This window comes from Pelmatolapia mariae, linkage group LG5 (genome assembly GCF_036321145.2).
Source record: "Pelmatolapia mariae isolate MD_Pm_ZW linkage group LG5, Pm_UMD_F_2, whole genome shotgun sequence".
In the NCBI taxonomy this organism is placed as follows: domain Eukaryota; kingdom Metazoa; phylum Chordata; class Actinopteri; order Cichliformes; family Cichlidae; genus Pelmatolapia; species Pelmatolapia mariae.
In genome coordinates, this window is record NC_086231.1 from 27,016,199 (window position 1) to 27,038,646 (window position 22,448).

Genomic DNA, 22,448 nt, shown 5'->3' on the forward strand with positions numbered 1-22,448 from the left:
TTCTTGTGATTAGGCGACAGTTCTACCTACTGCACCACTGTGCTCCTCTTTTACTTCTGTCACTTGTGATTTAACTGTAATATTAGAATAGAATAGAATAGCCACTTATTGTCGTTGTACATGTACAACAGAATTATAAGTGCTCCACACCAAATGTGCAGGAATAAAATATAAATAATGAGACTACAGAAATAAATAACAAATGGGAGAAATGTATAAAATCAAGAAGAATATATACAAAACAATAGAACGACGCACATTGGAGAGCAAAGTGCTTTAAAGCAGTGCAAAAGGACTTGGTCTGAGTATAGAGTCTGTATATGAGTGGCCAGTGTGATGAGGGTTACACAGACAATGGCTCACATTGGTGAGGTGGGTGGGAAGGGGTGGGGGAATAGTGTTTGTTTACAGCGGAAGGAGCTGTTTGTGAGTCCGGAGGTGTGGGACCTGATTGACCTGAGGCACCGACCAGAGGGCAGCGGGTCAAACAGGTTGTGGGTGGGGTGCATGGGGTCACCTGTGATGGGCCTGGTTTTCCTGAGACTGGAGGATCTGGCGATGGCCCCTAGAGGTGGCAGAAAGCGGCAAAAGATTTTTTAGGGAAGTTTTAATTACCCTCTGTGCAGCCTTCCTGTTCTCAGTTGTGGCCCCTGCGTAACAAACGCCCAAGCAATAGGAGAGGATGCTCTCCACTGAGGAGCGGGAGAAGGCCAACAGGAACGTCTGGTCCAGGTTATTCTTCCTCAGGACACAGAGGACACTGTTGGGTCTTCTTTACTGGGGCGTTTGTGTTGTGGATCCAGGTGAGATCAGTGGATACGTGGGCGCCCAGAAACCTGAAGGTAGAAACAGATTCCACCTCTTCTCCATTTATAATGACAGGGGAGTGGACCTGTCTGTACTTCCTGAAGTCCATTATGAGTTCTTTTGTTTTAAGGACATTCAGCTTCAGGTTATTTTCTACCACCGTACGTGTCACCGTGCCATACGCTGTCTCATCTCCATCAGAGATGAGAGCAGCAGGATACTTGACAATGACGTTTGTTGGGTGGGTTGATGTACAGGGCGTACAGTAGGGAGAGGAGAGTTGGGGATTGGTGAGGCCTGATTGAGGCTGGTTGGTGAGGAAATCTTTGATCCAGGAGCAGGTGGCAGGGGGAATCTGAAGGTGATCCAGTTTGGGGGTGAGGATGTCTGGGATTATGGTGTCGAATGGTTCACGAAGAGCATCCTCACTTAGCTCTTCCTGTTCTTCAAATGGCTAAGCGCTCTGTGGAGTGTGATGGTGATGGCATCCTCTGTGGACCGATTTGCTCTGTAAGCAAACTGGTGGAGGTCGAGGGAGGGGGGGTAGACAGTCTCTGATGAGACACTATCCGTTTAAAACACGGATAGTGTCTCAGACGTGAGGGCTATAGGTCTGTAGTCCTTTGTAGTCATTGAGGCTGTCTATACCAGCCACATCTGAAAATGCTTTGATTTTTTTAGCATGTCTAGTACCTTTTCTGATTTGTATGGACTATGCCAATATTTCTATCCAGGAAGACAGAGTGATATAAACAGAGGGTACAACTTTCAGTTGTGTGCTTTTACATTTATGTCTCACCAGACTTATATAGCATGTGCAGAGAAGACTTTTAGTGGTCCTCAAGACTCTGATATGCTGCAGCATTGTGTTGAGGTCTGATTAACAGACTGGAGTGGTGGCTCACCTTTTTAACCAAAGGAACTGGAGAGTATGCTCCAAATTTTGGGATCACACTCCTGGGCCTCTCAGGAAGTCTGTGCTGGAGTAATGGAGAGGATAATCCACTGATAAGTTGAACCTCAGATCCAGGAGAAACAATGAGGTTTTGCTCATTGGTCACTGTATCAGCTCTTCACCCTCTCAATGATAATTGAAGGTCTGTGGGAGTTTGCCCAGCCAGTGTACATGGACTTGTATTATTGGATTGTATTGTTTCTCAGGGTAGTCTGCTGGTAGTATGGGCTATTGAACCTGTTGTTAAAGGCTATTTGGTCCATGTAGCGATGAATGGCTGGGTGTATTTTTATTTGTTCAATAAGGTAGATTGCTATACAATACAGTTCTGAACACTGTAGGTTCTTTACTTGCTGCGAAGAACCTACAAATTCTTAAATGTGGATGCTTCAACAAATTTGTAGCCTGTGAAAACAGAAGATGGCAGATCACTAATTTAATATATGACTAAATGTAAAGTAAAATGTAAAAGATGGTCACATTCACTCCTTCAGTACCAGACTGAGGTCAGAAAAGTGTTGCAGTGTTTTGATACTTCATAATTTTCTCCTATTAATCATTTGTGTAAAACTTTGCCATAATTAGCAAATTAATTGTTGAATTATGGCCTAAAATGTGTCTTGTGAGATCACAGTGACCTTTAAATACCCAAATCAAATTTTTCACACTGAAGTCCAAGTGAGTTGAGGGCATTTTGGACTTGTATGGACTCTAGGCCCAGCTCTTCCTGGCACCAGGTACACTGACGTAAATGAAAGTAAAATATGAATTACTAACCAGGTAGTTTGAAGGCGGATTTGCGATTTGTTCTACAAATGCCTTTTTTATTCACTGTTTCTGAGTTTGCTGGGTGGAATCTGGACTGGGCTCCCCACCCATAATGACAACAGATTACATAAACAGAAAAATTTTAGAACAAGCCAACTTTGACAAAAACAGGCCTCAAGTGTTTGGTGTAAGGTATGTGGGTGGTCAGAGCACAGTGCCAGCTAGAAAAGCGTTTGCCTGTGTGTTTCTGTAAACTATTGTGGATCCATAGAATTAGGTTGTTTGTGGATGTTTTGTAGGAGCGTGGGAGTGGGAGCACCTCCAGGAGGCCCTGGATGAGAAGCTGAAGAATTCTCTCGCTGTGGCTCAGCTTATAGACCGAATACGATCCCTCATCGGCAGAGAAAGGGTGAGGACAAATTTCGAAATAATAAAAATCTTATTTAAGGCTCGACTGTGTGTATGACACCGATACTCGTCTGTCCTTAATAAAGAGGTTAAATAACTTTAATGTGTTAAATCTGCTCTTTGAATATAAACATGTGTTTTGCATTTGCAGACTAAGAGTGCCTTAATTAGTGCGACTTGTTTGGAAACAGCACAGTAATAATGTTGCTATAATTAGAATATTTACATAATTACTGCCTGTAATCACCTCTCGGATACTGTGGGAATTAGCAGAAAGTAAACAAGAGATACCCTCCAAGGAGCAAAAAGCACAACACAAGAACACATGCACACTAAAATTATTTTAGAAACTGCAGCGTCACGCCTGTAATGTGTAATTGCAGCTGCTCAGAGAGCATGACATGGCTCTATGTTACAAAACAGCAGGCTTTAATATTTAGAGTGGGATAAAGAGATGTGACATGGCTGTGTCTGACAAGCCTTTGGCACCACGCATAGTCTACCAAACCATCTGGATAGAACTAGGTCTTCTACCTGAGGCGGTGCTGGGATGAGCTGACACACCGAGACGGCTGGGCCACTTTAACGCAATGAGACACCCTAATGTCTTGTCATGATTTGATCGCATCATCTCCAGCACCTCCGGGTAATCTGACTCTGTGAGACCTGTAGAAATTAACTTCCCATAAGTTTTCCATGAGCTTTGACTGATTTATGACATTTTAAGCCTCTTGATTTTGTTTCTGCCTCCAACTTGAACTGTGTGTGTTGATCTTGCTCTCTGTCTCACTCTCTAACTGTGAAATTATGGAGTTCTTTGCGCTTCAGTTGACTGAGAAAGGTCACATAGTGGAAATGGGATGCTTTGAAGGCACTCTACTGTGGACTGAAATCCATGTGTGCACATACACTTTGCAAAAAGCACAAACACACACACACACGAATTGACAGATTTTCTTATTCCACCAGTTTCACCCGCTGTGCTGTACAGAATACATGAACGTGTTGATAACAGACAGTTTGGACTGCCGTCTGCTTCTCACTGTGTTCTGTGTTAGCCAGTTCCACTCATGACATTCTTGGCGTTGCAGTTCGAGCATGTTTGGGTACTGCTAAGCAAGACTGGCAGAGTCGCCATTAGTATTCCACAGGGGATGTGGGATAGATGCACAGAATGGCAATTGTGCTGGTAACGACTACCTGATGTGCAGCAGAGGAATTTCAACTCTCACTGGCCGATTCTTCTGTCTTCCTCTCCACTGTTTGTGTGTTTGTGTGTGTGTGCAGGGCACCAGAGACACACCGAGTGCGAGGGCAGCTCAGCTTGGTCCCCAGACTCTCGTCAACCTCTTCAATTCTCCTCTATACTCTGATGTCATCTTCATGGTGCAAGGTAAGTTCACGTTGATCCTATTAGACACACACACATTTACAAATGCATGTAACACAGCAGAAGAAGGTCATATTTTATTGCTGTGATTGAATTAGGATCGCTGTCCCGGGCCCGATCATCCATTTGGAGACAAAATAAGATCAAATAGCCCCAGCAATGGGCTCTCTTTCATTCTGGTCGTGTTTCAGCTCAGCAGAATCTCTTTTGCATTCAGCATTTCTCTATGAAATCGAGAAATTTAGAAATAATGCTAAAAAGCCTCTCCTAATCGATATTTATCTCATAAAAATTGCAGCCAGCTTTTCTTGTCCTTGTGCCCTTGAGCTGTGCGCTAAACTTCATGGAGGTCATGGAGAAAATCTGTCTTGTTAATGGTACTCGATGATGAGACTTGTGCCATTGAGAGGTTGTACAATAATTTCCTGCTCATTTAAATGGGCAGTTGTGACTGATCACTCATTAAAAGCCGAAATTATTTATACTATACACTTCTGCTATATTAGCAGGAATGTCTGACTGAAGTCAGCTTGTGTTCATGGCGGCTATTGAAGTTTTTCATGTTGATGCATCAAGATGAAACATGTTACTCACAAACTCTTCACACTCTTTGGCTGCCGAAAGGCTTCATAGAAACTTCAACTTTACATGTTAATTTTTCACACGTGTGATTTAGGGAGTGTGCTGCCAGCCCACCGGGCAGTGTTGGTGGCCCGCTGTGATGTCATGGCCGCCATGTTCAGCGGGAAGTATGCAGAGGCTCGTAGCCGAGTGGTGCCCATCCACGGCGTCTCCTCAGACACTTTCCTGTCTTTCCTCGAGTACCTCTACACCGACTCCTGCTGTCCTGGTGAGTTTCCTTCACTTAGTCAGCAGCAGGCATAGCTGCACTGGTATGACCACTGTCTCGTTGCACACAGTAGGATGAATGATTAAGGTGGCTAAATATGGGAAACTAGCCCTAGATATTGCTTCCTTTTAATGGGGGATGATAGATCTGAACAGAGATTTGCTTGATTTTTGAAAGAGATGAAAGTCACGAGTCTGATCAGTAATGATAACAGCCCAGCAACAACTGGAAATGGAAATAATCAGCATTACCAGTCATAAAACACTCGAGAGAGGTATGTCAGCTTCTCCTCTGGGCTCTGCTTGCTCAACACAAACCAAAACTAAAGTGCAGATGACAAGTCCCATCAACCATCTGTGTGACTGCCACATCCTGCCAGTGTCGTTCTCAGGAGGCGCTCTGAAACCAGCGCTGAGCTTAAAATTAAATTAGATTTACTGATGACAAAATCAACTCTTGGCATCACTGCTTTTAATGGTGCCAAATCACGGCCCCAGACGTCTTGTTTTTGTTTTCCTGTCGCTATGTGACACGCTGTGTGTTATGTCTTCAAAGTAATTAGTGCTGGTAATTCTCTCTGGTGACGGTGGTGAGCTTTAGGAAATTGCATGCATAGAAATAAAACACACTGGAGGCACTTCTACAACATTAAAACTGCATTAAGCAGTATTTTTAGAACTTACTCCCTATCATTATAAAAAACTTTCTCTTAAATATTGGACTTTTTGCTGCTTCTTCTTCTTCTTTTGTTTGGACAGATCGTATATAAACCTTTTGGAATAAGATATGAATAAACACTCATACATTTTTATTCAAATTCTAAAATGCCTTCGTCACCATATTTATGTGATATTCCAGCTGGCTCTGCTCCATGTTTGCAACTCTCAGCTTCTGGGCCAGTTAAAACCTGTGTTTTATTCTTCTTATTTATGAGTTTTTCTGCCCCCTAATGTTAAAAGATCAGTCGGTGCAGCTGTGAATAAGTGTGTTTGCTGGGGTCTCTAAAGCAGCTTGTATCTAATCTGGACCTTATGAATACAAATTGAGAAAGAATAATGTGCTACGTTCATTGACTAGAAGTATAAAAATGATAACTTTAATGTATAGTTGCAGAGTGATTTACTGCAACACTGACTGTCACCCTCCTTTGTAGCATTATATAACAAAGCTGCTGAATAGACAATGCAAAACTTCAGAATGATCAGCTTTGAATAACAAGCTCTCTGCAGCTCACAATCCCATTATTCTGTGGCGTGAGATCTTTTGGTTAAAAAAAATAAATGAAATGATGAAAAAACTTCAACAAGCAGTCCTTATGATCCAGCTTAGATTAGGGTATGATAAGCAAGCTTTTTCCAGAGATACAGCTCCAGGTTGAGTCATGGGAACAAGAAATTAAAGACATGAAACTGCTTCAGAGGCTGCAACCGCTGTAGTGTTATGTAAGAGCTCGGCACTCAAGGTCAAATCAAGGTAATTCCACCAGTAGCAGCAACAACAAAAAAAATAAAGAAAGAAGAAGGGTGTGAAATCAAAGCTAAAGTACCATCAGAGTATTTCCCTCTGTTAAATAATGTATACTGTACATATGAGGGATGCTGTGTTAATGCTCATTTGGGTGATTGTGCAGTGACATAGAACAAACCCTCTTGTTTTGCTGCTGCTCAGCTGCGTCCTGTCAGGGACGCACGCGGAGGATCAGCGCTCACGAGTGAGTGAAGGATGCTGAAGGTGGTGTTTGACATAAACGGCAGGAATCTGTTTGCATCAGGGGTAATTTAATTTGACACTTTGACATTACAGAAAAAGATCGACAGCGCTTGTTTCGTGCTTGCTGCATGCAAGCATGTAATTTGACAGCACAAAAAGAGCGATGGGTAATTATTTATTTGAGCATTAAGTGATTTGACTAAGGAGCTTTATTTAAATTCGGCTGAGATTTGATGTTAATATCTGATGATGAAATGTGTACACTGTGGTGCAGTCTGTGTTGCACCAATACAAAAATGGCAAGCTGGAGCCAGTATATAATGGGTTTTAAGGACGTTAAACAATTTCTGAATTAATACACATTTGTTTGTATTCGTGGGTTGTGATTAAAGAGCTTCATTTAATTGTTTGTCGATATTTTGCCTTTAAAATTTCCCATTATGATTATTTATTGCTCATTTTGTTGTAGTCTCCCCCCCCCCGGTTTTTGCAGTCATCTCTTTATACATGCAGCAGTCACAAAGCAACTTTCTCATTATTTTGAGGTTCTACATGTGCACCTATGGCTGACCCTTAAAGTAATTTGACTCTTTAATCCAGCTAGTCGCCAACCTTGTGTACAGCTCGGCAGGTAGGACAGCAGCATACTTCTCAGAAATGTGGCTTACGTGCTAAGAGCTCAACAAAAAAGGGAGGGGAACAGGTTTCAGATTGTCCGATCCATCGACTGTATGTATCTAAGCTTTTTTAATCACTTTGCTAGTGCTTGGCTAACATTTGCACATTGCAAAACAATGAGAACAAACTCATGTCAGAGGAGTTTTCACATGCAATCCTTTGTCTACTCTGTTTCTACAGTGTGTTCATACTTAAAGGTAAAAAAAACAGTTGGAATGACAGTTGATTTAAAAAAAAATCAGATCTATAAGTGCAACAAGTATTTGCATGGATGTGAATGAAATCCATCTGTAGAACTAAAACAATAAAAGTGTGGTCTTTAAAATGAAATCAGTCTTATGAAAGATCCTAAAATGCTTTGAGAGAAATGACAGAAACAGCAGAGCTGAGTGATCATTTTTGTGCTGTGTGCAGTTTTACTGTTTTGGGAGCAGCTGAGCATTCAACCGTATCACTCCTGTCTGTGCTGTGCAAATGCAAACCAAACCATGTCAAATAATGTTGAGTTTAAATTCTGCTGGAAGTGGTTTGGACTGATAGCACTTATGTGTTGGAAATCTGCTCTTCAGATTCTAATTGTGTGTAAAATAGACCCAAATTGGTTTTATTGTGACGGTGTTTGATTGATTTAAGCTCACTGTGGTGCTTTACCTGAATGATTTTTGGAAAAGGAAGGATAAGAAAACATTTCAACTTCAGGGAGAATATGTCCAGCTATTGCATACATCTAGAACAAAGTCAGATTTACATTGGTTTAATATACGTATAATGCTTTCACAATATTTAATGTATACAATAACTAGTAGTGGTGGGAATCACCAGACACCCCACAATATTATATTTTGACAATATATCAGTGTGATACCTAACATTTTATGATTTATTGATTAGTGCAATAAAACATATTGCGACTTCTCACCCGTTTCCAGCTACAAAATATGTCCTCAAAGTTAAAAGTTATCTCACTTCAGTTTTTTTCTGCAAAATGAGATTGCCAAGCAAACAAACACTGCCACTAAAACCTGCCATAAATGTTGCTATGAGACTGAGTCAGTCTGCAATCAATCTGGTATCAGCCTGTGATTGATACATGCAATCTGTTTCTAATAATACAGCAGTTAACTGTGATAAATTGTAAAAATGTCACATATTTCTTGCTGTCTACACAGACAGATATTCACATTAAACTATTAAATTTGCACTCGTCAGACTTCCTGTTCTATAAGAAGATAACCAGAATACAACCAGCTGGCAGCCAGCTAAGACAAGAGTTGGGTTGTGCTCAATGATGACAACTTATTCAGACTGATGGCAACATGGTAATTGGTCTCTATTTATAAATTAGACAGAAAATATTTGCAAGCCTTCCACAGTCTCTCTGAGAGTGACTGCAGTCACTCCAAGTCAGACTGTGACTGTTTGCAGAAAGGTTGTTTCCTGTCAAGAAATCACCTTGTGATCAAAAGTAGTTGTGAGTGTGCAACACCCTCAGGCTCTCGACAACAATTTAGTCACTGCAAGTTACAGCTGGTCGCTGTATGTGAATTCAATACAATCAATTTTGTCGATGCTAGGACGTCGCTGTCCTAATTTTAACTGACTGAGCCATTACCTTGCTCTTAATTAGCTAAGTGTGTCCCTTGTTGGATGGTTTTTCAGTTAAACCAGTCTGATCTAAGTTTTCTCAGGATGGTGGTGCATAAGATGAGCCCTTTTGTTCATACTATTCAGAGTATTTTAATTTATATAATAATATATCAATATTTGGTACCCATGTATTGATATTTCTCACCCTGTGGCAAATGGGATAAGCTCCAGCCCCCTGCGACCCTGAATTGGATAAGCGGAAGAAAATGGATATCAATATTTTATTGCCATGCAAAATATTGCAATGCTATGCTGTATTGATTTTTTTCCCCTTTGCCCTAGTAAGCAGCATATCAGACAGTGCTGTGTGTTTGTGTGTCCAGCCAGTGTGCTTCAGGCCATGGCTGTGCTGGTTTGTGCCGAGATGTACCAAGTGAAACGACTGCAGCATCTGTGTGAGGTCTGCGTATGTGCTTACCTTCAGAGCATGCCCAGTAGAGAGCTGGCATCAACAGGCATCAGTGTAGTTCGACTACTCCGCAGGGCAAAGGTGAGTGAGTATCAAAGTATCCAGTGCAATATTTTCTTGTTGAAACATAGTCTGTTAATCAGCAGCTGCCTTAGGCTCCATCTCTAGCAGATGCTCATACAATTTCATTTAGGAGAAGACCTGCATTTCATATAGTGTCTCTATTGATTTCCAGTGCCACAATGCAGAGCAGCTCTATATCTGGCTCCTCCACTTCATCGCCAACAACTACCTAATCTTCAGTCATAAACCTGACTTCCTGGAGCTCTCAGGTCAGTGTGCAATTTTAAAGGGATAACTTACTGTTCTAAACACTATTACAGGTATCACCTGCTAATAAGGGAGCAGCCTTTACAGTGTTGAAACTACCCCGTGATTAAGTGTTTTGAAATAAACAGTGAAGGTCCCCCCCCCCCCCAACACTAGTCCATCCAGCCAAAATCAGACTGTATAGAAAAGATGGAAATGACCTCAATCAAGATTCCCAATTTTATTCCCCAAATTGAGCATTTCTTGCTGTACCAGTCTTGTTTTGTTTTGAAACCAGATGTAAGGGATCTGAGAGAAACTAAGAATTAGTCACTCATACAACAGTGACACAAAATAGCCATGCGCTAAAGCATACCTTGCTTTACTGTCCATTTGACCCTAATTTACAAAATTAATATTTTGTATTCAGTAACAAACTAGTGATTGAGATCATCAGCTCATCAGGAAAGTGTTTACGGAGGTCATAAAACAAGTAAACAGGAGGCTTGTTTTACCAGACTTCTAAATAATCTGACTTTTTTTTTTTTAGCAGAGAAGTTATTGAGAAATTTAAAGCAGGCTTAGGCTACAAAAAGATTTCCCAAGCCTTGAACATCCCACGGAGCACTGTTCAAGCGATCATTCAGAAATGGAAGGAGTATGGCACAACTGTGAACCTACCAAGACAAGGCCGTCCACCTAAACTCACAGGCCGAACAAGGAGAGCGCTGATCAGAAATGCAGCCAAGAGGCCCATGGTGACTCTGGACGAGCTGCAGAGATCTACAGCTCAGGTGGGGGAATCTGTCCATAGGACAACTATTAGTCGTGCACTGCACAAAGTTGGCCTTTATGGAAGAGTGGCAAGAAGAAAGCCATTGTTAACAGAAAACCATAAGAAGTCCCATTTGCAGTTTGCCACAAGCCATGTGGGGGACACAGCAAACATGTGGAAGAAGGTGCTCTGGTCAGATGAGACCAAAATGGAACTTTTTGGCCAAAATGCAAAACGCAATGTGTGGCGGAAAACTAACACTGCACATCACTCTGAACACACCATCCCCACTGTCAAATATGGTGGTGGCAGCATCATGCTCTGGGGGTGCTTCTCTTCAGCAGGGACAGGGAAGCTGGTCAGAGTTGATGGGAAGATGGATGGAGCCAAATACAGGGCAATCTTGGAAGAAAACCTCTTGGAGTCTGCAAAAGACTTGAGACTGGGGCGGAGGTTCACCTTCCAGCAGGACAACGACCCTAAACATAAAGCCAGGGCAACAATGGAATGGTTTAAAACAAAACATATCCATGTGCTAGAATGGCCCAGTCAAAGTCCAGATCTAAATCCAATCGAGAATCTGTGGCAAGATCTGAAAACTGCTGTTCACAAATGCTGTCCATCTAATCTGACTGAGCTGGAGCTGTTTTGCAAAGAAGAATGGGCAAGGATTTCAGTCTCTAGATGTGCAAAGCTGGTAGAGACATACCCTAAAAGACTGGCAGCTGTAACTGCAGCAAAAGGTGGTTCTACAAAATATTGACTCAGGGGGCTGAATAATTACGCACACTCCACTTTGCAGTTATTTATTTGTAAAAAATGTTTGGATCATGTATGATTTTCATTCCACTTCTCACGTGTACACCACTTTGTATTGGTCTTTCACGTGGAATTCCAATAAAATTGATTCATGTTTGTGGCTGTAATGTGACAAAATGTGGAAAAGTTCAAGGGGGCCGAATACTTTTGCAAGCCACTGTAGATGCAGCAAAACATGTCAAATTAACCAACATGTTAGCAGCTGCACTGTCGACATTAGTACCAGAAATAACTAGTATGAAGCCCCGTTCTTTTGTTATTTTAAAAAATATATAATAACAAGCCCTTACAGTCATAGGAAACTGTTGCTCGCTTTAGTGGGGAAGAAATGCAGGAGGAGGGACAACAACTGTAAACCTGTGGATCAACAACAGAGTATAATTAACATGGTAAGAACATAGATGGGGGGAAATAATTATAAATAGAGAGATTCAAGCGAAATGAAAGGAGTAGCACGTGGTCAAAGAAGCCAAATACCTAAAGTGTAGCTTTTAATCGTCACATGCTGCCCTGCAGTGCAATTAATGTGTCCTAACTCAACAACAATCTACTTATTAAAAAGAGAAACTGCTTTACTATAGGCAAGACAAGTTATTTACATTACTATAAATAATCACACTGAAATACATACATATACACATCATTTGCATACATGTAATGTATATAGACCTATCATTTTTAAACAATGGTTTTCCTTTATACATATAAACAAAAAGAGAAGAAAAGGATTACAGATGATCTGTACATTCGGGATAATTAGCCTGTACACTTAAGGCTGTGAAATATAAAAGAAAAGAAAAAAAAGTGAAAGACAGAAAAAGAAATAAAGAAAAACATAAGTATTTCCTCAGATAACATAGTCCCTGCAAAATAATCCCATTTGTTGTTGTTTTTTGAGTCAGGGCTCCATCTAAAACTACATGAGGTATAATCAAAGTGCTCATCAGTTATGTGTGAATTGTAATTGAACCACACTGAACATCCACTTGTTCTTAGATAATAAAATTAAAATCATTAACTTACTTTTTTTTTTTTTGAGAATCAAGCATGGTCCTGGAAACCTGTGCAAACCTCCCATACAGCATCATAAAGCACCGTGTTTGTAAATTAGATTGTGACCTGTCAGACCTTTAAATAGTGACTCCTCATACTAGGTTTAGTACTATAACTTTACCCTTATATTATATTTAATACTTATTGTTTGTGCATATTACTGACCACATCAAAGTAGATAAAGACAACATTAACAGCAAAATGGTGTAGCAATCCCACTTTTTTATTGTCATCATAGGTCATACACATATCAGGCTCCTTAAAGGCCATTGGACGGATATTACAGGGCAACAGCAAGATTAAAAAAACAAAAGCCCAATAAGTTCATATTACATATGTGTCTGAGTATTGGTCAAGTATGATAAATTTTCCTCGAACATTTTAAGAACAAAAACATCCAGTAGAGTACAAATTAGTATAACATGTGATTGTGTTTATATGTGTCCAGATGAGGAGCGCGAGCAGGTGGAGAGGCTACGATGGCCGTCCAGAGGCTACCTGCAAGAGCTCAGCGAGTACCAGCAGCGACGCCGCAAACTCCGCAAGTCCCGCTGCCTTGTCATGTGACCAAACCTGGACGCCAAAACCATCTGTGGGGAAGAGCAAAGGGAGACGATGACAAAAGAAAAGAAAGGATTACAGTGCACATCGACGTGTGGGAAAACTGACAGAAGACATGTTTTTTTCTTTTTATCCTGCTGCATGAAGGGCTGATCGAGAGACAATGATGCAGAGGAAGAAAAGGAAAGACTTGTTAAACTGCTGCGACGCGCCTCTCCTCCCTCAGTGGACTGACTGGCGCATCCTAATATGACTATTCCTTCGAGGGCAATAATAAAAAAACTGATCCATAAAACCCAATAAGACTTTAATATGACTGGCCACTGGCCGAATCTCTGTGAAAGATGGCATTTCTAATGGCGTGCAAAGCTGTGGATTTCAATATTGACCAGTGACACAAAATGGCTTCAGTATAATTACTGATATATCAAATGACCACACATCTGTCAGGAAAACAACCAGGATCATGTGCAAACTATTTCAAACTACATTAACGGGTAATGTGACTTCAGGTTGATTAAACAGGAAGATCTCCTCAACACTCAATAGCTTCTGTGTGTCTTCTGTAGGATTGACGCAGGACCTCTCTGTCATAGATGAAACCCTTGATCACTCATGATGCATCCCATCTGATCTAAAGATTGTGAACTTGTGAAAACAGTTTCTCAAAGTGCCCATATATAGCTCATTTATAGGCTCGCAGTTTTATTTTGAGGCTCCTCAAGAATAGGTTTACATACTTTCTTGTTCCGCAACATGAAAGCATGCAGCACATTTCTGAAACGCTCCCCTTTTTCTGTTCATGGCTCCTGTCTCTTTAATGCCCCTGGGTGAAAAACCCAGTTTCTGATTGGCCCAATGAAAAGCCCTCTAAGATCTAACAGTTAACAAAAAGTCATGGGAAATATTACTTTGTGTTTTATTTTTTGCAGCAACGTTCATTTTATTCTGTTCAACTCATTCCTTTTCAGTTTGTGTAAATAATGTTAAACAGTGAGCTAGCTATCACCAGTAAGTCATGTGACTGAAGTACGGGTCTCCCGTTCAGTCACATGACCAAGAGATGGCCTATCTGAGTTACCTTTTCACTCATTCACTCAGTCCTTGTGTGTCATTAAACTCTGGTTCATTCACTGTAGGTGTCCAAGTCAGCTTCCAGCAGATTTGCTCAATAACTCCACTTTTCACTGGCCACAGCAATTTAGTAAACATACCTGGGAAGGGAGGGAAGCTAACCTTTGCATACAACATCTCTATAACAAAAGCTCAGTGTTTATTTAATTTATTTTCCATTCAGTCCAGAGCCTTTTAAAAGTCTCTGGGGTTATTGTTACTGTTTTCATGTCACCTTTTGCGCTAAATTACATCCTAAAACTTCCTGACAATACAGATGAAAGATTCCTCCCAGTACCCTAATCTTAAACAATCCAGATCTGCACCAAACATCATTCTTTCCTTGGCTCTGCTTCACCTCTCCCCAGGTTTAAGAAACTGGGTGAGGTTGTTTTTTGAGTGAGTCAGTTAAACAGCACTGAAATAATAAATTATTGACTCTAGGGTAAACAAATGGTCACGATGCAAGTCATCCACAATTGCTGCTGTTAGCAGCGTCATATGTATTTTCATGTGTAAGCAAATGAGCAGGACAGGTTTAATTACAACACTTTAGTCGATCCTTTCACATCGATGACGCAGCCTCACAAACTGTCTTGCAGCCAGATTGATTTTTATAACCACACAGTAGAGTACATAGGTGTCAAATGAAGCAGTTACACTATCATGGAGAAAAGGCTTCAAATTTAAGCCTCAAATCAAACAGCATCTAGCCTGTAATTAATATCTGTAAACCAAATCAGCAACAGTAATAACATTTTTCTTTCAAAACTCCTTTTTAAAAATCTACTGAGGCGGACTTTTACACGCTTTCCTTTGCGGGTTAATAAGAAAACATGCTTTTCTGTTTGCAATAATAAATAACGACCTGTCGCTGTCACAAAAAGGCAAAAGCCTTTCACTGCAGTTATAGTGGTGGTATGGTATGAAGATGCTGAAAAAAGAAAAGAAAAGAGAAAAAAAAAAAGAGCACCATATTATGAACATAAGTTAGTACAGTAAAAATCTCAAAGCCTCTGGGTGAATACGAAATATTTCTTTTATCTTTTTTTTTTAATTTAAAATGTTTTTTAATCATAAAGAGATTATGATTTATTGGTGCTCAATTATTTTTGTAAACTATACAGTATGTGGACATGATTTTTGTTTTTTTAACATCTGGAGTCGAGACAAACAGGGTGGCACTACTTTCCAGTCTAATGTTTCACGGCTGTTTACTCGATTTTAAAAAAGGGGAAATGGAACATAACGGCTCAATTTGTTAAATAAACCTTCACCTACGCGAGGGTTAAAGCGATCAGTAGTGACAGCTAGCAGATGTTTTTTTTTAAATCTGTGGATCACAATCAATCAGGAAGCGGCGTGTAATGCTTTCATATTCTATTTCTGCAGTATTAACAGAAATTCTGTGTATATAGTACAAGCACGCTCCCACTGTCAAGTTTTGACAGTGTGCAGTTGGTATCTTTAACCAGCTGCTGCACAAATTCCACTAAATTCTGTGTGTAAATATCCTGGAATACATCTTGATCTGCTAATAAACAGGAATGCAGCGATTTATTGATTGATAGTCGCCTTGTAGATGTACATCGGCCTATTGCCAAAAAAGATGACATTCACCAATAACATTGGCTGATGTCTATCTCTTCGCTCGCAAGAGTTTGCCGTTATCATCTCTGGGATCCACTTTCATAAATATGTATGACTGAATTTGTGCTCAATGCGAGATAGTGTGATGAAAGGCTGAAAGACGCTGAAACAGTTCACTTATTTATTTATTTATTTATTTATTTATTTTTGTCCTATCACAATAATAAATCAAACTAACTAGGATCAGAAATCAGCCAAATTGTTATTTTAAACATTGGCAAAGACCCAGAACGTTACAATCCTGGTGGTGCATCCCTACTAATACGAATCAGCAAACAGCAGGTGAAACTGTGGACTGTGAAACAAAGTGTATCCCAGTGCTGCATCCACACCTAGTGTGGAGACACATGGCTCCTCCGGGCCTGTGCTGTACAGACTGTAGAATACATGGCGTCTGACTTTAAATAAAGACATGTTTTAACATACCACTGACTCCATCACTGTCTTCACTGGGAAGTTACTGCTTATATAGTTTTTTTTTTTGTCTTTCCCTGGAATTATGCATTTTACACTAATAATTTCTTAATAATCAGACTGTAATGATCATAGCGTATGTTTCCTCCTGAATAAGTGGAACCATCTTAATGAAATGTTGCATAAATATTAGAGTGATGTGATTGCAAACAGCTGTATGGTGTATACAAATATTTTATACAAATCCCACAATCGTATATATTTGTACATTTTGAGAGTTCAACTGAGTGCCAAACGAAGATGTGCGCAGGTTTGCTAGTACCTATTAATACCAATTTCCAAACCTAGTGACAAGCTAAACCCTGATGGGCCACAGGTAATAAAAAACAAAATCACCCAGCTGTGCTGTCTGCCTTTATATTTGTGAAAGAATAGATTACTCTAAAGAGCTCTCTGAATTCAAGTGTGGTAACAGGAGGCCACTGCTGTAACAAGTCAGTTTGTGAAATTTCTTGAATCCTAAATATTCCACTAATAATCCCACTCATTACCCGCAGAGCGCCAAACACCAAATGTTATTAATATCAGCACAGAAACTGTGTGCTGGGAGCTTCCTGGCATCAGTTTCCATGGGTAAGCAGATCCAGTAACAGCTTTTATAAAATACGTAAAACAAACTATATAACTTATAAAATGATTTTTTTTAATAATACGAAATGTGATTTGTAAACATCACCACTTTTTTTTGTTGTTAAATAATATTTTCCTTGAGTATAATCGATTCTTAACGTACACTTTCTAAGCGGTTGTTATTATTTCGAGCATTAGTAACAGGGTGTGTGCTGTACTTTAAGGTGAAGGAAAGCTACATTCTCAGAGTCCATGCCATACCTGGAGATCTTCAGGTGAATCACTGCAGGGCCCCAATGGATTTCAACATGCCCTCCAGTTTGCCACTCCTCTGGAGGGCCGCCACATCACTGCCACCACCGATGCACTCCTCACCGATGAACACTCGTGGGACCTGAACCAATACAAGAAAAAAGGAAGAAATTCCCTTTCAGCTTCATGCACAGGGTCAGTGATCTGTGAAACATGTGCATGAATATCGGAATATCTGTGGTACTGTTGGTCTGCCACGGCTTCTGCATCAAAGGCAGCATGCATGAGCAGCAAAATCTGATAACGCATTTTATCTCATCACAATCAAAATCAGCATAGGGAGCTTCTCTCATGTTACAAACGCTTGATTTTCTCAGTTTAAGTGAGAGATGGGGGTGAAGTCGGGTGACTATGAAGCTTGTGACAGTCAGAACTTCCCCGAAGGGACCCAACCCCAGACTTCTTTCTCCTGTTTGTCTCATTACATACTCCCTCGTGTTACTGCCACCAATCATATGCTAGAACACTTCTCGAGTAGTTACTTCTACCACAGTACATTTGCTTTTTGCATAAACAAACACAGAGATAATAAAAATGCAGAACAGATTCAAAATAATACTTTAAGGACAAAAAACTGAAAGTAGCTGGCGTGTGTTGGATTTGAAGAATGTCATAATCAGGAGGTGAAGTTCCTTCTTGAAATTGTGATTCATGTAATAATGGTGATTTCCAGATTATCAAATGGGCATTCTTACTTGGGGTCTGATCTACTGGGATTTTCCTGAACAACCATCTGTAGGGTTTATAAAAATGGTTTGAAAAAGAGAAAATATCCAGTGACTAGGAGGAAGGCAACAGTAACTTGTTAGAGGTATGCAGAAGAGCATCTCTTAACGCGCAACATGTTGAACCTTGAAAGCAGGCAGGCTGCAGCAGCAGAAGAGCACATTTGGTCACTCCTGACAGGAAAATGAGGCTACAAGCCTGACAGCCTCGCCAAAACAGATGTTTGGAAAAACAATGCCTGGTCTGATGAGTCTCAAAATGACCAGTGTACCATCATCTGTTGGCTGCTTCCAGCAGAAAAAAATGTGCCATGTCATGAAGATGAAATAATCTCAAACTCGTTTTTTGATCATAACAATGAGTTCAGTGTACTTGTCAGTCAATCCAGCAGAGCAAATTTTGGGGTGTGGAGGAAGTGAGGATTCAAACATGACTCAACAGCTACTGTGTATGTCATCATTTCAAAATGGACCAAAATCTCTGAGGAACATTTCCTGCACTCACTGGACATTTTATCTACCTTAATCCTATATGGAAAATCTGTATCTGCTTTATTTTCCATTTAATATCGGATGCTTTAAGGCCACGATTGCTTACATTTCATTTCCCACAAATACGTAGAAGTGTTCTTTAAATTTTGTGTCAGTGCCCTGAAGATACAACTATATTAACACTGAATTTATGGGTGTGTGTATTAAAGTAAAGCTCTCGCCCTGTTTGAGACGGAGAGGCTGTAAGCTTACCGTACGGGCTCCAGTAAGTTCCAGGAAGTAGTCCTGCATACTGTCCATTTCGCTGTGGTTACTTATATCAACGCACTCATAATGTCCCGGCTTGAACTTGTATTTCTCCAAAACCTCTTGAGCCATGGTACAGTAAGGACAGGTGGGTTTCAGAAACACCACCACTTTGTCGCCCTTAATTTTCGCCTGGACAAACTGCTGCGCCATTTTAAGGTTCTTGGTAAAGTGACGAGGAGGTGAGGATATGTGAATTCACTACTTCTTTCCTTTTTTTCTTTCCAGATTTATTTTTTCAATGCAGAAGAAGAAATGTGATCTCTTTGTTTTCAACAGTCATTGGTTAAGTCAATCATTCCAAGTCACGCCCTCCTTCTTAAAGAGACAGCGCACAGATTGTGCACGAACCGGACAGCCACAAGAGTAAAACCACTGAGTAGGGAAGTGGTTGTTGGTCATCTGACACAAATCTAAACACTACTGCAGACCAGTAGACAGCGTAAGATGCATGTTGCTTGTGGGTCTGAAAAAGTAGAGCCAGTTCAGAAGTATCTTAAACCTGCATTTAACGGGCAGCAGGGGGCGACTCCGCTGGAGTTTGTAGGCTCAAGTGGTAGTTTCAGGCTGTACTGAATGCAGGTGTGCCCATTTATCCTGTAAGCATCCAGTGTCCTCCCTGAGGTTTCATAATCGGACGCCACAAACCAATAGGTGACTTCGCTGCTGCTATTGACATAGCAACAGCGATTTTCATCTTTGGCTCTCTTCCACAGTGCGTCTTCCTCCTCTCACTGCCAACCAGCTGCAACAGGAGACTGTCCCTCCCTGATCCTGGTTGTGCCAGGATCAGGCACAACCAGGATCAGGTTAAAAGGGAGTTTTTCCTTTCCGCTGTTGCCAAGTGCTTACTCACGGGGAGCATCTGATTGTTACTGTAGGGTCTTTACCGTACAGTAAAAAAAACACCTTGAGACGAATGTTGTTGTGATTTGACACTATATAAATAAAACTGAGTTGAATGTTTTATACTATCTATGTATAGACTGCATTAGAGCATGGGCACCCACAGACAGCTGCAGCAATTCACAGAAGCACCAAGTTCATGTTGTAGGAATTTTTTTAGGGCTCTTCCCCCAAGCCTCACTTACCAAATGAGTGTTTCAAATACAGCTGACAGCATAAAAACTTATAAGATAAGATAAGATAAGATAAGATAAGATAAGATAAGATAAGATAACCTTTATTAGTCCCACACGTGGGAAATTTGTTTTGTCACAGCAGGAAGTGGACAGTGCAAAAGTTATGAAGGACAATTAGAATAAAATAAAATAAGAATAAATACAGTACACAACTGTACAGAATAGAATAAAAATAGAATACTATATACAGTAGAATAAAATAGAATAAAATATAGTCAGTGATGTAAAGTAACTTGTTATGTACATCAGAGTTATACAGTTAGATTAAAAATTCATGTTATTTCAAATACTTAAAATTTAAAAAAAAATCATGTTGCAATAACCATGGAAGCGTTGGTGATTACAGAGGGGTTACATCCAAGTCTATTCTTTTCTGGCTTCTCTGTGGATTATGTCTTCTCAGCCTGTGGCAATGCCTCGTCAGCAAAGCCACTGGGATAAATTTGAGACATCATAAAGGGTAGGAACATGTGAATGCTGAATTGTTATAGTGAGAGCAGTATAATAAGAACCAAAGTGATATTTCGGAATTCAGAACGGCATCTGTCACTGATTTAATTGAGTCTCACCGGTTTTCTTCCCCAAGCCACAGGGACAAGCTACATGGAGGCCGGAGGCATATTATGTATGCAGCTGTTTCCTTGTCTGGTGCAGGGAAAGCTTCCAGGCATATGAGAGACTCCAGGGACCACATGAATCTTTGTTAAACAAGGGATGTTATATCCGAACAGGTAGCCTGATTTTTATTTTATTTTTTGCATTTAGATGTGGGTGGAGCATATATGAGTGTTTGCATTTTTGTTTCCAAGAACTGAAACTGAAGGTGTGAAGAATACAAGTTCTCACGGCACACATCTTAAAACTTACTCAAACATCAGATCAAGCTGCCTCTCACAGTGAGTCACAGGATGCATGCTACAGATTAAAAAGAATAAATGATGTCCCTTACTCCGTGTTTGTGGGTCAGACTCAACCATCATTTTGATCTCAACTACTCTGTTATAAAGTTTCATGATTATATCTTGCACATTTTTATTGGTTTTTTTTTTTGTGTGCCCATAAGTACCCATAACTGTTTTACAGTTGTGGGTATTTTTGCATACACCAGTCCCTCTAAGCTATGTTATTACCAGCTGCATCACTGAGGCTGGTATTGTTTACACCCTGTGAGCTTGTCTGTCTCTTTGTGTGTATGATCGTGGCAAAATGTGCTGCTAGACACACTTACTTTAACCACAAAAGCAGTTTTGAGGACTTCAGCAGGTGTTTGTGTGTCTGTCTGTCCGTTTCTGTGCATGAAGCTGTTGCAACACTGTATAAAATGTTAATGAGGTGAAGCTGAAAAATGAAAGAATTGGAAGATGAGCGCGGACTGCTTGTTATATATCACTTTTCTGCTATACTGGAGTACTCAAAGTGCTTTACACAACGTACCTCATTCACCCAGGCAATTTTTTTCTACACCTTTGTAACATTTAAACTGGTAAGCAACTTGGTAAGTAAGTATCTTGCTCAAAGAGACATACAGACTGGAGCAGCAAGGGATCAAACCATCAACCTTCCAGTTAGTGGATGACCTGCTCTACCTCCTGAGGTCGTCACCCCAGGTGTTGGCATTTATCTGCCCTGTCATCAAGCGAACAGAAATGCACCATCTGAATGTTAGTCACACAAAATAGATTAGATGAAACTTTATTAATCCCTTGGGTGGGTTCCTACGGGAAATTCAGTATTTTATTTTTTAGATTAGAATATCACAAATAAAATATGATCCCTTTCTGGACCCACTCAGTAACCAGGACACTAGTATCAGATAACTCATGTTCTACCTTGTGTTCATTGCTTGCAGACATTAGTAGGCATCTGCTCATATAACAGTTATTTTGTTTCTGAAAACCAATCTTATATTAAAATACGTGTGACGGGTCACAGGATATTTTAACATTAGTTGTACCTCTCATTGAAATTGAATTTTGAAACACTGGATTACTGCCAGCTAGCTTGGATCTCATTCCTATGAAACTACTCTCTGATGCCATTAGAAAAAGTTATATTTAAGTACCTTTTAATTACTAACCCACTCTTAAGTCTTTGTACTATACATCTTTCTACTTTAAATTGTTTTTTGCATACAAGCCTTTGTAAAAAAACAAACAAAAAGCAAAACAATCCCAACACGATTTAATAATAACTATATTTTGTCATTAAAAGGGAAAAAAAAGAAGCGAAACATCTTTCAGGTAAAACTGTGTTGATTTTTATTGAAATGTCTTGTACATTTTCAGATGGGCAGAATCAGATTTCTTTCAGAATGGACTTGTGGCTTCTTGTGTTTAAACATTGCTGGGAAATCTTAAACTTCCTCGGTATTCCTTACTAAACCCCTCCACAATGATTCATATACTGTTTGTTCATTATATTCTGAATTAGCTCTTACAGGGAGCCCCTCCCCCCCAAAAAAAACATCTTTGGAAGTTATGTGAAGTAGCCCTTTGTAGCTCTTAATTCTGGGAAATTATCACAAC

The 22,448-nt window shown here is 40.2% G+C and overlaps 2 protein-coding genes across 2 annotated transcripts in view; one reads left to right on the forward strand and one right to left on the reverse strand.

Annotated features, from left to right (window-relative positions):
• rhobtb3 (Rho related BTB domain containing 3) overlaps positions 1–13,145 on the forward strand; it is a 26,626-nt gene extending 13,481 nt beyond the window's left edge. Inside the window, exons 9-14 of the mRNA XM_063474537.1 lie at positions 2,830–2,939; positions 4,226–4,331; positions 5,005–5,178; positions 9,537–9,703; positions 9,858–9,954; positions 13,027–13,145. Coding sequence (XP_063330607.1) covers positions 2,830–2,939; positions 4,226–4,331; positions 5,005–5,178; positions 9,537–9,703; positions 9,858–9,954; positions 13,027–13,145 — 773 coding nt within the window. The remainder of the gene's footprint in view (positions 1–2,829; positions 2,940–4,225; positions 4,332–5,004; positions 5,179–9,536; positions 9,704–9,857; positions 9,955–13,026) is intronic.
• On the reverse strand, positions 12,781–19,045 carry glrx (glutaredoxin (thioltransferase)). Its single transcript, XM_063474540.1, has 3 exons — positions 18,728–19,045; positions 17,208–17,340; positions 12,781–13,168 (listed from the first exon to the last, which is right to left on the reverse strand). Exons 1-2 carry the CDS (start codon positions 18,932–18,934, stop codon positions 17,227–17,229), a joined length of 321 nt encoding a protein of 106 aa, XP_063330610.1. The 5' UTR covers positions 18,935–19,045; the 3' UTR covers positions 12,781–13,168; positions 17,208–17,226.
• Positions 19,046–22,448: the final 3,403 nt, after the last annotated feature.

Bases quoted from the DNA above. Each gene is read 5' to 3' on its own strand.
- glrx (XM_063474540.1), bottom strand. From the start codon at position 18,934: ATGGCGCAGCAGTTTGTCCAGGCGAAAATTAAGGGCGACAAAGTGGTG. The intron at 17,341-18,727 runs GTAAGCTTACAG...GTATTGGTTCAG, and splicing joins AACTTACTGGAGCCCGTACG to GTCCCACGAGTGTTCATCGG.